We start from the raw sequence: 15,005 nt of genomic DNA, 5'->3' as shown, positions 1-15,005 counted from the left end.
CTACTGTTCTTTCTATCAATAAAGCCAGCTTCCTGATCACACTTGGAACCTTCTTTGAGGATAGTCACAGAGCTGAAAAGTCAGAACATGTCTCTCGAGGTTAGGATTGTCTGCTTGGTCTGGCTATGGCTCTCCAGGGTCTCAGGTGGAGGTCTTTCCCATCATCTGCTGCTTAATCCTTGGAGCTGGAAATGCCAAGGATTGAACTGGGGACTTTCTGTATGCCAAGCAACTGCTCTTCCACTGGGCCATGGACCCTCCCTAAAGAAGATGCATTGTAAGTGGCAGTGTGGCATAAGGGGCCTAGGATGTTTGGACGGGAGTTCATCCATCAGCCCAAGAAAAGAACACACTGAGAAGCAAAAGGGAGAGCCAGTTTGGTGTAGTGGTGAAGTGTGCAGACTCTTATCTGGGAGAACCGGGTTTGATTCCTCACTCCTCCACTTGCACCTGCTAGCATGGTCTTGGGTCAGCCATAGCTCTGGCAGAGGTTGTCCTTGAAAGGGCAACTGCTGTGAGAGCTCTCTCAGCCCCACCCACCTCACAGGGTGTTTGTTGTGGGGGAGGAAGATAAAGGAGATTATAAGCCGCTTTGAGACTCTGATTCAGAGAGAAGGGCGGGGTATAAATCTACGGTTTTCTTCTTCTTCAAAAGGAAAACCTGGTTTGTCTGCATGTTTATTGTTGTGACTGGCAGGCCGTCCCCCCAGATTTCCATTCCTAACAGTGCCTCTTTATATCTCATCCTTTCTCTTTTCCCTTAGATGTCAAGCCCTCCAACATTTTGGTAAACTCCAGAGGGGAGATCAAGCTTTGTGATTTCGGCGTCAGTGGGCAGCTGATCGATTCGATGGCCAACTCCTTTGTGGGCACCCGGTCGTACATGTCCGTAAGTAGGGAGGGGATTGAGCTGCATGTTTATACTGCAGTCGCCCAACTCAGATCACGTCACAAAACATCCTCCACAGGGAACTCTCTGAAGGAAGTGACACGCCTCAAATTGATCTTGCGTGAATGAAAAGTGTGTGCATGTGCAACAATGAGCGGGCAGAATACCACTTATGATCAGCCTTTTTTATTGAAAACATTTATTTACCACCTTAAATTTGCAGATGATACTAAATTGGGAGGGGTTGCAAATACAGTAGAAGACAGAAACAGGATCCAGGATGACCTTGACAGGCTGGAAAACTGGGCTAAAACCAATAAAATGAATTTTAACAGGGATAAATGTAAAGTTCTCCATTTAGGTAATAGAAATCCAATGCATGGTTATAGGATGCGGGAGACTTGTCTTAGCAGTAGTATGTGTGAAAAGGATCTAGGGGTCTTAGTGGATCATATGCTGAACATGAGTCAACAGTGTGATGCGGTGGTTAAAAAGGCAAATGCAATTTTGGGCTGTATCAACAGTAATGTCCAGATCACGTGAAGTGATGGTATCGCTTTGCTCTGCTCTGGTAAGACCTCACCTGGAGTATTGTGTTCAGTTTTGGGCACCACATATTAACAAGGATATAGACAAGCTGGAACGGGTCCAGAGGAGGGTGACGAAGATGGTGAGGGGTCTGGAGACAAAGTTCTATGAAGAAAGGTTGAAGGAGCTGGGGATGTTTGGCCTGGAGAGGAGGCGGCTGAGAGGTGATATGATCACCATCTTCAAGTACTTGAAGGGCTGTCATCTAGAGGATGGTGTGGAATTCTTTTCTGTGGCCCCAGAAGGTAGGACCAGAACTAATGGGTTGAAATTAAATCAAAAAAGGATCTGGCTCAACATTGGGAAGAACTTCCTGACTGTTAGAGTGGTTCCTCATTGGAACAGGTTTCCTCAGGAAGATGGCGGGCTCTCCTTCCTTGGAGATTTTTAAACAGAGGCTAGATGGCCATCTGACAGCAATGAAGATGCTGTGAATTTAGGAGGAGGTGTTTGTGAGTTTCCTGCACTGTGCAAGGGGTTGGACTAGATGACCCTGGAGGTCCCTTCCAACACTATGATTCTACCTTTCTCCAATAAAAACAACAATCATAAAAACCCATTAAAAAACCACAGTCCAATTAAGACTGCCAATAAATAAAACTAAATCAGTCGAATGCAGTCCTAAATAGAGTTGCCTTTAATTGCCTCCTGAAGAATAACAGTGAGGGGGCCAGGTGCACCTCTCTGGAGAGGTTGTTCCATGATTGTGGAGCTGCCACCGAAAAGGCTCTCTCTCATATACTCGTCAAACAGGCTTCTTTGATTGGTGGAACAGTCAGGAGGGCCTCTTCCTGTCGTCTGAATCCCTGGGCAGGTTGCTTGCGTAGGAAGCATATAATCTTCTGCCCTTAGAATGTTTTGACAGCCTATCCGTGGCTAATAGCCACGGTGACCCGTGCTCCCTCTGAGCGGAGTTAAGTGTGAGCTAGCTCACAGTTTTTTTAGCCTCCGGCTCACACATTTTTATCTTGGCTGAAGGATAGCCCAAGAATAAACTAATCTACGCAGCAGCCAAATCGCTGGCTCACAGCTTTAATGTCAGTAGTTCGCAAAGTGAAATTTCTGCTCATAAGACTCCATAGCTTAGAGGGAGCCATTGATGGTGACTGAGGGGAACATCCACATTCCAAGGCAGCCAGCTGCTGGATCCCAGAGCCAGGAGACAACCTCAGGGGAAGGCCACGGCCTTTATGTCCTGTTCCAGTTTTTTAGTATATGGGCTGTTCTGTTGTTGGCCCTTCACAGGAACTGGTTGGCCATCATGTGAGACAGGAGGCTGGACTTGAACTACTTTTCTGATCCAGCAGGGGTCTAATAATGTTCTTATGAAAGCCTCAGCCTCTCTGCCCTGTTGTTGGCCCTCCAGAGGAACTGGTTGGCCCCTGTATGAGACAGGAGGCTGGTCTAGATGGACCCTCACTGGTCTGATCCAGCAGGGCTCTTTTGATGTTCTTCTCAGGGGAAGGCCTCAGCCTCTCTGCCCTGTTGTTGGCCCTCCAGAGGAACTGGCTGGCCCCTGTATGAGACAGGAGGCTGGACTAGATGGACCCTCATTGGTCTGATCCAGCAGGGCTCTTTTGATGTTCTTCTCAGGGGAAGGCCTCAGCCTCTCTGCCCTGTTGTTGGCCCCTGTATGAGACAGGAGGCTGGACTAGATGGACCCTCACTGGTCTGATCCAGCAGGGCTCTTTTGATGTTCTTCTCAGGGGAAGGCCTCAGCCTCTCTGCCCTGTTGTTGGCCCTCCAGAGGAACTGGTTGGCCCCTGTATGAGACAGGAGGCTGGACTAGATGGACCCTCACTGGTCTGATCCAGCAGGGCTCTTTTGATGTTCTTCTCAGGGGAAGGCCTCAGCCTCTCTGCCCTGTTGTTGGCCCTCCAGAGGAACTGGCTGGCCCCTGTATGAGACAGGAGGCTGGACTAGATGGACCCTCATTGGTCTGATCCAGCAGGGCTCTTTTGATGTTCTTCTCAGGGGAAGGCCTTGGCCTCTCTGCCCTGTTGTTGGCCCTCCAGAGGAACTGGTTGGCCCCTGTATGAGACAGGAGGCTGGACTAGATGGACCCTCATTGGTCTGATCCAGCAGGGCTCTTTTGATGTTCTTCTCAGGGGAAGGCCTTGGCCTCTCTGCCCTGTTGTTGGCCCTCCAGAGGAACTGGCTGGCCCCTGTATGAGACAGGAGGCTGGACTAGATGGACCCTCACTGGTCTGATCCAGCAGGGCTCTTTTGATGTTCTTCTCAGGGGAAGGCCTTGGCCTCTCTGCCCTGTTGTTGGCCCTCCAGAGGAACTGGTTGGCCCCTGTATGAGACAGGAGGCTGGACTAGATGGACCCTCACTGGTCTGATCCAGCAGGGCTCTTCTGATGTTCTTCTCAGGGGAAGGCCTCAGCCTCTCTGCCCTGTTGTTGGCCCTCCAGAGGAACTGGTTGGCCACTGTGTGAGGCAGGAGGCTGGACTAGATGGACCCTCACTGGTCTGATCCAGCAGGGCTCTTTTGATGTTCTTCTCAGGGGAAGGCCTCAGCCTCTCTGCCCTGTTGTTGGCCCTCCAGAGGAACTGGTTGGCCCCTGTATGAGACAGGAGGCTGGACTAGATGGACCCTCACTGGTCTGATCCAGCAGGGCTCTTTTGATGTTCTTCTCAGGGGAAGGCCTTGGCCTCTCTGCCCTGTTGTTGGCCCTCCAGAGGAACTGGTTGGCCCCTGTATGAGACAGGAGGCTGGACTAGATGGACCCTCACTGGTCTGATCCAGCAGGGCTCTTTTGATGTTCTTCTCAGGGGAAGGCCTCAGCCTCTCTGCCCTGTTGTTGGCCCTCCAGAGGAACTGGCTGGCCCCTGTATGAGACAGGAGGCTGGACTAGATGGACCCTCACTGGTCTGATCCAGCAGGGCTCTTTTGATGTTCTTCTCAGGGGAAGGCCTCAGCCTCTCTGCCCTGTTGTTGGCCCTCCAGAGGAACTGGCTGGCCACTGTGTGAGGCAGGAGGCTGGACTAGATGGACCCTCACTGGTCTGATCCAGCAGGGCTCTTCTGATGTTCTTCTCAGGGGAAGGCCTCAGCCTCTCTGCCCTGTTGCTGGCCCTTCGGAGGAAGTGGCTGGCCCTTGTGTGAGGCAGGATGCTGGGCTAGATGAGCCACTGGTCTGATCCAGTAGGGCTCTTCTGATGTTCTGATGACAGATGCTGGTGGAATGAAACTTTGCCAGGAATCTGTGCTCTGTGAACTTAAAGTGATGGTTGGGGGCTAGGGAGATAACCTCTTCTGCTCTCCCTCCCTCTCTTTTGCCACTGAAGCTGCACTGCTGATGGCTGTGCATTTTCAGCTCTGTTGCAGCGGTCGCTAGAAAAGGCAGCTGGTGTCCAAGATTAAGAGTGTCCGAATCTCCTGTGGCACCAAAGTTAAACAGGTGGCCAGCCTTGGGGCTCATAGATGGGAGTTCTGGGAATTACAGCTTTTTTGACATTCAGCTGTTCCGTGGATCTCTTCGGGCTGCATGCATCTTGTGAACTGCGTCATTGCTTGAATTAGGGTTTTAACATTGTGGAACTATGTTTTATCATTGTCTGTTGCAATCTGCCCTGAGCCCTGCTATGCAAGGGAGGTCAGGATAGAAATACAATACATAAATATTTACATGACGTTTCAAGTCAATCAATCAAGTTAGAAGAAGAAGAATTGCAGATTTATACCCCGCCCTTCTCCCTGAATCAGAGACTCGGAGCGGCTTACAATCCCCCATGTCTTCTCCCCCCACAACAGACACCCTGTGAGGTGGGTGGGGCTGAGAGGGCTCTCGCAGCAGCTGCCCTTTCAAGGACAACTCCTACGAGAGTTATGGCTGACCCAAGGCCATTCCAGCAGCTGCAAGTGGAGAAGTGGGGAATCAAATCCGGTTCTCCCAGATAAGAGTCCAGGCACTTAACCACTACACCAAACTGGCTTTATTGGCATCAAATATATCAGAGCAAATTGTTAAAAAAGGTAAAATGGAATGATTGTGTACATATACATCCGAGTAAGTGTGAATTGTTTCTATGAGATCCCTTGGCGTGCCTTTAAAACAGGGTAAAGAAACTTAGCCATCTTCTCAGTGACACTACATGAAGAATCGTTCAAAAGTTTGTAGACCTTAAGTGCATCCGAACAATCAACCATGCTAATTAAAAGAGGATGTAAATACTTGTGATGAAGGTCTGCATACATGACAATAAAGAAGAATATGAGTATTTGACTCAACACATGTACATATTACATGACAATTTTTTTTTGTCCTTTTGTACCCGCAGCCTGAAAGACTACAAGGGACTCACTATTCAGTCCAGTCCGACATCTGGAGCATGGGGCTGTCCCTGGTGGAAATGGCCATCGGCAGGTATCCGATCCCTCCACCGGATTCGAAGGAGCTGGAGCTCATGTTTGGCTGCCCCATGGGGGGCGACTCGCCTGTCTCGGAGACATCGCCTAGGCTAAGAACGCCTGGCCGGCCAATGAGCGGTAAGAAGACGGGGGCTGGAAACGCAAGCTGGGTCAGATGTCTTGTTGAACTTATGAACATCTGAAGCTGCCTTATACTGAATCAGACCCTCCTTGGTCCATCACAGTCAGTCTTGTCTACTCAGACTGGCAGCAGCTCTCCAGGGTCTCAAGCTGAGGTTTTTCATGCCTATTTGCCTGGACTCTTTTTAGCTGGAGATGTTGGGGATTGAACCTGGGACCTTCTGCTTACCAAGCAGATGATCTACTACTGAGCCACTGTCCCTCCCCTTTGTAGAAAGAGGTGGGCCGATGCAGAGGGAGGCTAGCTGTTCTGTTTCCTTGAGCCCTTTTTTGCAGAGACGATTGGAGAGTTTGAGAAGGTCCCCATGCTGCTCTGCAACACCACAGTTAGATTCAAGTCCTGTCAAGCCTTTGAGAGACCAACATGACTTTCAGGGCATGAGCCTTTGAGAGTCAAATACCTGCGAGCAGGGGTAGAATTCTAGCAGGAGCTCCCTTGCATATTAGGCCACACACCCCTGATGTAGCCAATCCTCCAAGAGCTTGGAATTCTAGCAGGGGCTCCTTTGCATATTAGGCCACACACCCCTGATGTAGCCAATCCTCCAAGAGCTTGGAATTCTAGCAGGGGCTCCTTTGCATATTAGGCCACACACCCCCTGATGTAGCCAATCCTCCAAGAGTGTCAAGCATGATATTTCTAGTATTGATTTAGTATGCATTTGGTGTTCATACTTCTCCCCCCTCTCTCTTAACTATTCCGCTTTTCTGAATAAAGATTTCTTTTCAAAGCTTCCCCCACCTGTGGACTCTCAAGGATGCAGGATATGCACGTCATCTCCATACTGTAAAGTAGAAGTACCTCCCCCGAGTTCCCATACATATCAGCAAGCCAGGAATGTGTGGGAACTGAGAGGTGTTGTAGTATCCAAATGGCTAGTTGATAGTATGCGTCAAACCTTCTGTACAACTCACATCTGTATGTTATGTTTTGAAGTTATCTGAACTTTGTCTTTGAAGTAGCCTTTAAGATGCCATGCCATGTAACATTCTGTATCACTTCCAAGGTATCGTTCCTTGGGCAAGTATTGGATTATCAATAAAGCAAGTATTTGATTTAAACAATAGCTTGATTATTCGAAATACCAATGCTTGACAAAGAGCTTACAAAAAAGAGCCTTGTAAGCTCCTGGAGGATTGGCTACATCAGGAGTGTGTGGCCTAATATGCAAAGGAGCTCCTGCTAGAATTCCACCCTTGGGTAGCTCACAGTTTTTTAGCCTCCAGCTCACACATTTTTGTAAAGCTTATAAATGCATCTGCGCCTGTTTGTCGATTTCCACCTGTGTCTTTTCAGCCTACAGCTCTGATACCCGGCCACCGATGGCCATCTTCGAGCTCCTAGACTACATTGTCAATGAGGTAAGCTTGCAAGGGTATTTCTGTCCTGCGTCTCCTGCCTCGTAAAAAGCAGGCTTTTCAGAAGTGCCTCTTGAGTGGAAGGAGGTTCATTCTTTTCTTAGCCTCCAAAGCAGGATCTTTCATGAATTTCATGGTCACATTCACCCTAGAGCCAGTCTGGAAGTATTTCTGGCTCAACATGAGGAAAAGCCAATTTGGTGTAGTGGTTAAGTGCGTGGACTCTTATCTGGGAGAACCAGGTTTGATTCCCCACTCCTCCATTTGCACCTGCTGGAATGGCCTTGGGTCAGCCATAGCTCTGGCAGAGGTTGTCCTTGAAAGGGCAGCTTCTGTCAGAGCTCTCTCAGCCCCACCCACCTCACAGGGTGTTGATTGTGGTGGGGGGGAGGTAAAGGAGATTGTGACTGCTCTGAGACCCTGAGATTCAGAGTATAGAGCGGGATATAAATCCAATATCGTCTTCATCATCTAATTGCTGCTGCCGAGAATGGAATGAAGTCATGTCCACAGAAAAACCATATTTCAGAATCCAGAAGACTCTGACACATCTTGTCAGGGGGATAGCCTCTTTCCCCATGAATGTTCTAGATGATTCCTTCCAGTCCCCAACGCACAGATCTTGACTGATTCCATTGTTCTGATTGTGCTTGAAAACCTTCAAACGTGGCAGTCTCCCACAACAGAATGTGAGGAAATAGCTCTGCCCTTTCTTTTTTGTGTATTTACTTCATTTTTACCCGGCCTTTCTCCTCAGTGGGGACCCCAAAGCAGCTTATGCCCCTCACTACCATTTTATCCTCACAACAACCCTGTGAGGTAGGTTAGGGTGAGAGAATGTGACGGGCCCAAGGTCACCCAGCAAGCTTCCTTGGCACAAGTGAGACTTTGAACCTGGGTCTCCCAGATACTAGTCTGACACTCTTAACAACCACTACAGTACACTGGCTCGCAACCTGCTGAGGCCATGGTGTACCGTGAAAGGTTGTTCTGCTAAGCCACTGCAAGAGGTCTCAGCAGGCCAGTCAGGCTGAGTGAAGAGCGGGTTACAAGTTCTGCCTGGGACATTTATTTATTTGTATTTTATTACATTTATATCCCGCCCTCCAATGGGCTCAGGGCGGCTAACAGCAGTTAGAACAACATAGTGTTAAAATAAAATTGCATTGTGATTGAGGCCGAAAGTGGTCCACACCTGATTTTGTGGTGGGGAAACCGCTCTTCTGTGAAGAACTGTGTGGAATTCTGATTCCTTGTCCCTCATTAGAGAGCCAGTTTGGTGTGGTGGTTAAGTGTGCGGACTCTTATTTGGAAGAACCGGGTTTGATTCCCCACTCCTCTACTTGCACCTGCTGGAATGGCATTGGGTCAGCCAGAGCTCTCTTATCTGGGAGAACCGGGTTTGATTCCCCATTCCTCCATTTGCAGCTGCTGGAATGGCCCTGGGTCAGCCAGAACTCTCTTATCTGGGAGAACCGGGTTTGATCCCCCCACTTCTCCACTTGCACCTGCTGGAATGGCCTTGGGTCAGCCAGAGCTCTCTTATCTGGGAGAACCGGGTTTGATTCCCCACTCCTCCACTTGCAGCTGCTGGAATGGCCTTGGGTCAGCCACAGCTCTCTTAACTGGGAGAACCGGGTTGGATTCCCCACTCCTCCACTTGCAGCTGCTGGAATGCCCTTGGGTCAGCCAGAGCTCTCTTATCTGGGAGAACCAGGTTTGATTCCCCACTCTTCCACTTGCACCTGCTGGAATGGCATTGGGTCAGCCAGAGCTCTTGTAGGAGTTGTCCTTGAAAGAGTAGCTGCTGTGAAAGTTCTCTCAGCCCCGCTCACTTCACAGGGTGTCTGTTGTGGGGGGTGGGGGAGGGAAGGTAAAGGAGATTGTGACTGCTCTGAGACTCTGAGATTCAGAGTGTAGGGCGGGATATAAATCCAATATCTTCTTCATTACCTGTGCACACATTCACAGGTTCACCTTAGATCTTTTACGCACTTCAAGTGCTGAGTCACAGTTGCATTTTTAAAATGTGCTCTATTAAAAAAAATGTTAAGATAAAACAGCATTTCCCAGTCCGGCCTATGGCCTGTGGCCATCTTCATACGGCCAGCACGAGTGCTGAAGACCATTGCTATGGCAACACTATATCTGCGCTTCCAATTTGGGAATGGAGTGGATGTTTTCTTCTTTGAAAAGTGAAAAATACAAGGCTGTCAGCTGGCCAGTACTCAGGAGTCACTGCAGCGACCTCACCTTCCTAAGGGGAGGGGTGGGGGCTGACAGAGGTTTGTAACATTTTGCACATGGTGGAGAGAGCGGACAAAGAGAACTTTTTCTCCCACTCCCAAAACACTAGAACTTGAGGGCATCCAATGAATATAAGACCATAAGAGAAGCCATGTTGGATCAGGCCAATGGCCCATCCAGTTCAACACTCTGTGTCACAGAAGAACATAAGAGAAGCAATGTTGGATCAGGCCAATGGCCCAGCCAGTCCAACACTCTGTGTCACATAAGAACATAAGAGAAGCCCTGTTGGGTCAGGCCAATGGCCCATCCAGTCCAAACACACCGTGTCACATAAGAACATAAGAGAAGCCATGTTGGATCAGGCCAGTGGCCCATCCGGTCCAACACTCTGTGTCACATAAGAACATAAGAGAAGCCATGTTGGATCAGGCCAGTGGCCCATCCGGTCCAACACTCTGTGTCACATAAGAGAAGCCCTGTTGGGTCAGGCCAATGCCCCAGCCAGTCCAACACTCTGTGTCACATAAGAACATAAGAGAAGCCATGTTGGATCAGGCCAGTGGCCCATCCGGTCCAACACTCTGTGTCACATAAGAACTTAAGAGAAGCCCTGTTGGATTAGGCCAATGGCCCATCCAGTCCAACAGTGTATCACATAAGAACATAAGCGAAGCCCTGTTGGATCAGGCCAATGGCCCATCCAGTCCAACAGTGTATCACATAAGAACATAAGCGAAGCCCTGTTGGATCAGGCCAGTGGCCCATCCAGTCCAACACTGTGTCACATAAGGACATAAGAGAAGCCCTGTTGGGTCAGGCCAAGGGCCCATCCAGTCCAACACTGTTACACAGTGGCCAAAAAATCCAGGTGCCCACCAGTGGGGCCAGGACACTAGAAGCCCTCCCAATGTGCCCCAAGCACCAAGAGTACAGAGCATCACTGCCCCAGACAGAGAGTTCCAACGATAAGCTGTGGCTAATAGCCACTGACGGACCTCTGCTCCATATGCTTTTCCAATCCCCTCTTGATGCTGTCTATGCTTGTAGCGCAACCACCTCCTGCGGCAGTGAGTTCCATGTGTGAATCACCCTTTGGGTGAAGAAGGGCTTCCTTCTATCAGTTCTAACCCAACTGCTCAGCAATTTCATCGAATGCCCATGAGTTCTTGTATTGTGAGAAAGGGAGAAAAGTACTTTTTTCTCTACCTTCTCTATCCCATGCATAATTTTGTAAACCTCTATCATGTCACCCCACAGCCTGATGGGCCATAGGTTCAGGACAGGTAAAAGGAAATCCTTCTTTTTACAAGTAATTAAAATGTGGAATTCAATGCCAGGGGATATAGTGACGGACATGAAGAGTAGATAGTTATGAAAGTAGATAGTTATGAGAAGTGTTTGCCCGCCCCAGAACCACTAATATTGGAAGGGGTGTTGAAAGACCTGAGTCAGATTGAGGTGACAAAAGAGGAGGTCCTACAACTGATAGACAAATTAAAAACTAATAAGTCACCGGGTCCGGATGGCATACATCCGAGAGTTCTGAAAGAACTCAAAGTTGAACTTGTGGATCTTCTAACAAAAATCTGTAATCTTTCATTGAAATCTGCCTCCGTTCCTGAGGACTGGAAGGTAGCAAACCCCCATCTTTAAAAAGGGTTCCAGAGGAGATCCGGGAAATTACAGGCCAGTCAGTCTGACTTCAATACCGGGAAAGTTGGTAGAAACCATTATCAAGGACAGAATGAGTAGGCACATTGATGAACACGGGTTATTGAGGAAGACTCAGCATGGGTTCTGCAAGGGAAGATCTTGCCTCACTAACCTGTTACATTTCTTTGAGGGGGTGAACAAACATGTGGACAAAGGAGACCCGATAGATGTTGTTTACCTTGACTTCCAGAAAGCTTTTGATAAAGTTCCTCATCAAAGGCTCCTTAGAAAGCTTGAGAGTCATGGAGTAAAAGGACAGGTCCTCTTGTGGATCAAAAACTGGCTGAGTAATAGGAAGCAGAGAGTGAGTATAAATGGGCAGTCTTCGCAGTGGAGGATGGTAAGCAGTGGGGTGCCGCAGGGCTCGGTACTGGGTCCCATCCTCTTTAACTTGTTCATAAATGATTTAGAGTTGGGAGTGAACAGTGAAGTGGCCAAATTTGCGGATGACACTAAATTGTTCAGGGTGGTGAGAACCAGAGAGGATTGTGAGGAACTCCAAAGGGATCTGTTGAGGCTGGGTGAGTGGGCGTCAACGTGGCAGATGCGGTTCAATGTGGCCAAGTGCAAAGTAATGCACATTGGGGCCAAGAATCCCAGCTACAAATACAAGTTGATGGGGTGTGAACTGGCAGAGACAGACCAAGAGAGAGATCTTGGGGTCATGGTAGATAATTCACTGAAAATGTCAAGACAGTGTGCGTTTGCAATAAAAAAGGCCAACGCCATGCTGGGAATTATTAGGAAGGGAATTGAAAACAAATCAGCCCGTATCATAATGCCTCTGTATAAATCGATGGTGCGGTCTCATTTGGAGTACTGTGTGCAGTTCTGGTCGCCGCACCTCAAAAAGGATATTATAGCATTGGAGAAAGTTCAGAAAAGGGCAACTAAAATGATTAAAGGGCTGGAACACCTTCCTTATGAAGAAAGGTTGAAACGCTTAGGGCTCTTTAGCTTGGAGAAACGTCGACTGAGGGGTGACATGATAGAAGTTTACAAGATAATGCCTGGGATGGAGAAAGTAGAGAAAGAAGTACTTTTCTCCCTTTCTCACAATACAACAACTCGTGGGCATTCGATGAAATTGCTGAGCAGACAGGTTAAAACGGATAAAAGGAAGTACTTCTTCACCCAAAGGGTGATTAACATGTGGAATTCACTGCCACAGGAGGTGGTGGCGTCCACAAGCATAGCCACCTTCAAGAAGGGGTTAGATAAAAATATGGAGCAGAGGTCCATCAGTGGCTATTAGCCACAGTGTGTGTGTGTGTGTGTATATGTGTATATATATATATATATATATATATATATATATTTATTTATTTGGCCGCTGTGTGACACAGAATGTTGGACTGGATGGGCCATTGGCCTGATCTAACATGGCTTCTCTTATGTTCTTATGAAAGTGGATGGGAGACGGTCATGGAGGACAGGCCCATCAATGGCTACTAGCCAAGAGAGTCTCCATTCAGAGCAGAGGTGTCAAACAAGCAGCCCAGGGGCCAAATCAGGCCCCTGGAAGCCTCCTATCAGGCCCTCAAGCAACTGCTGTCATCTGCTTCCTTCTCCCTTTTTCTCCGGGGGTTGGACTAGATGACCCTGGGGGTCCCTTCCAACTCTATGATTTTATTATTGTTGCTTTCTTTTGCATCATAGCTTACTTTACCTAGCTTGCTCAATCGCACAGAAGCTACAGGCCAAAGCCTCTATTTGCTCCATTGGCTGAGGCTCCTCCTTTGGGGAGGAGGAATAGCTTGCCTTGCCAGGCTCTCTCAATCGCACAGCAGAGCTACTGAGCCAAGCCTCTCTCCCCTCTATTGGCTGAGGCTCCTCCCCTTCCTGGTCCCTCTATCCAGTTCCCTGGATCACATGGGAGAGATACAAAGGAAGCACCTTAAAGATCAACAAGTGCTAATGTTTTAAGGCATGTTTTACTTTTAAGTTTTTAAAAAATCTTTAATTGTGTTTGTCTGTGTCCTTTATAAAGTTTGTCAGATCCAGCTCTCATAACAAGTGAGTTTGACACTCCTGATAGAGGCTGAAAACCTCCAAGTACCATTTCTAGGAGGGAAACAGTGTTGGGGAAAGACTTTGGCCTCTGTGCCCTCTTCTCTGACCCTCTGGGGCAACTAGTTGGCCACTGTTGTTAAAGAGGTTGCTGAAGAGGTTGAGAGCCAGTTTGGTGTAGTGGTTAAGTGTGCGGACTCTTACCTGGGAGAACCAGGTTTGATTCCCCACTTATCCACTTGCAGTTGCTGGAATGGCCTTGGGTTAGCCATAGCTCTCACAGAGTTGTCCTTGAAAGGGCAGCTTCTGGGAGAGCTCTCTCAGCCCCACTCACCCTCACAGGGTGGGGGGAGAAGATATAGGAGATTGTAAGCCAGAGTCTCTGATTCAGAGAGAAGGGTGAGGTATAAATCTGCAGTCGTCTTCTTCTGAATTAAATGGACCAGTGCAGGGGTGGCCAAACTGTGGCTCGAGATCCACACGTGGCTCTTTCACACATATTGTGTGACTCTTGAAGCCCCCACCACCCCTTCAGCTGGCTTGGAGAAGGCATTTGTCTCTTTAAATCTCCTTGCCAAGACAGTTGGCAGCTTGGAGAATGCATTTAAAGTTAAAGTTGCTTTCTTTCCACATCTCCCTCCCTCCTACCTCCCCATCAACTAGCCAGCCTTCCTTCCTTCCTCTCTTTAAATCACCAAGCCAAGCCAGTCAGAGGTTTAGAGAATGCATTTAAAGCTGCTTTCTTTCCATGTTTCCCTCCCTGCTCCTTCCTTCTTTCCTTCCTTCCTGTCTTGCGGCTCTCAAACACCTGACGTTCATGTCTTGCGGCTCTCAAACATCTGACATTTATTCTATGTGGTCCTTACATTAAGCAAGTTTAGCCATCCCTGGACCAGTGGATCACTTTCCCCACAAAAATGCCTCCATCGCCCAATAGCATCAGACTTGTCTTTCTGCTGTCAAGAGTGAAATTGAAAGCCTTGGAGGCCATGCGGCTTCCCCCGCTGATTCTCTCTGGTTTTGTGGGTTTTTTTCCCAGCCGCCTCCAAAGCTTCCCAGCGGAGTCTTCAGTCTGGAATTCCAGGACTTTGTGAACAAATGGTGAGTCTGGTTCTCGGGCGGAGTTAAACCTTCAGAAGCAGCTGACTGCTGAGGGCTCATTTTGGTGCCTGACTCTGAAAACATCCCGTTGGCACCCCTCGTTCATGTGAATGGGAGACGAGCTAGCCGGACGCTCTCTGGCACGAGCCCCAGGGCAAACAGACAGGTGGGCGGAGGGGGGGAGGAAGGCCTTGAACTTTTCTGTGCCTTAACGCAATTATTTCTAGCAGACGTGAACTGATGCAGCGACAGAAACATGACTCCCTTTTCCCCCCCCCTCATAGCTTGATCAAAAACCCAGCTGAGAGGGCAGATCTCAAACAGCTCATGGTGAGTGGAAATTTGCTCCTTTGGTTAAATGTCGTGAACATCCCCGAGACGTCTCCTGGCCTTTGGAACATCTGAACGAATGAAGAGAAATCCGCCCTCAGCCTGGGAGGAGGATTAATAGAATCAGGGATCGTTTTGTAGAATAGGTGGCAGAGCTCATTAGCATAACTCATTAGCATATGCCGCCCCCCCCAGTCAAAAGCAACCT

General features: G+C 48.6%; 1 protein-coding gene across 1 annotated transcript in view; it reads left to right on the top strand.

Annotated features, from left to right (window-relative positions):
• The window catches only part of MAP2K1 (mitogen-activated protein kinase kinase 1), a 74,207-nt gene that overhangs the window by 56,693 nt on the left and 2,509 nt on the right, over positions 1 to 15,005 (top strand). Inside the window, exons 6-10 of the mRNA XM_060259748.1 lie at positions 765 to 889; positions 5,764 to 5,971; positions 7,332 to 7,396; positions 14,406 to 14,467; positions 14,752 to 14,797. Coding sequence (XP_060115731.1) covers positions 765 to 889; positions 5,764 to 5,971; positions 7,332 to 7,396; positions 14,406 to 14,467; positions 14,752 to 14,797 — 506 coding nt within the window. The remainder of the gene's footprint in view (positions 1 to 764; positions 890 to 5,763; positions 5,972 to 7,331; positions 7,397 to 14,405; positions 14,468 to 14,751; positions 14,798 to 15,005) is intronic.

Source organism: Heteronotia binoei, chromosome 19, assembly GCF_032191835.1.
Source record: "Heteronotia binoei isolate CCM8104 ecotype False Entrance Well chromosome 19, APGP_CSIRO_Hbin_v1, whole genome shotgun sequence".
Classification (NCBI taxonomy): domain Eukaryota; kingdom Metazoa; phylum Chordata; class Lepidosauria; order Squamata; family Gekkonidae; genus Heteronotia; species Heteronotia binoei.
The sequence above is the reverse complement of the archived record's forward strand: the minus strand, read 5'-3'. Positions and strand labels throughout refer to the sequence as shown.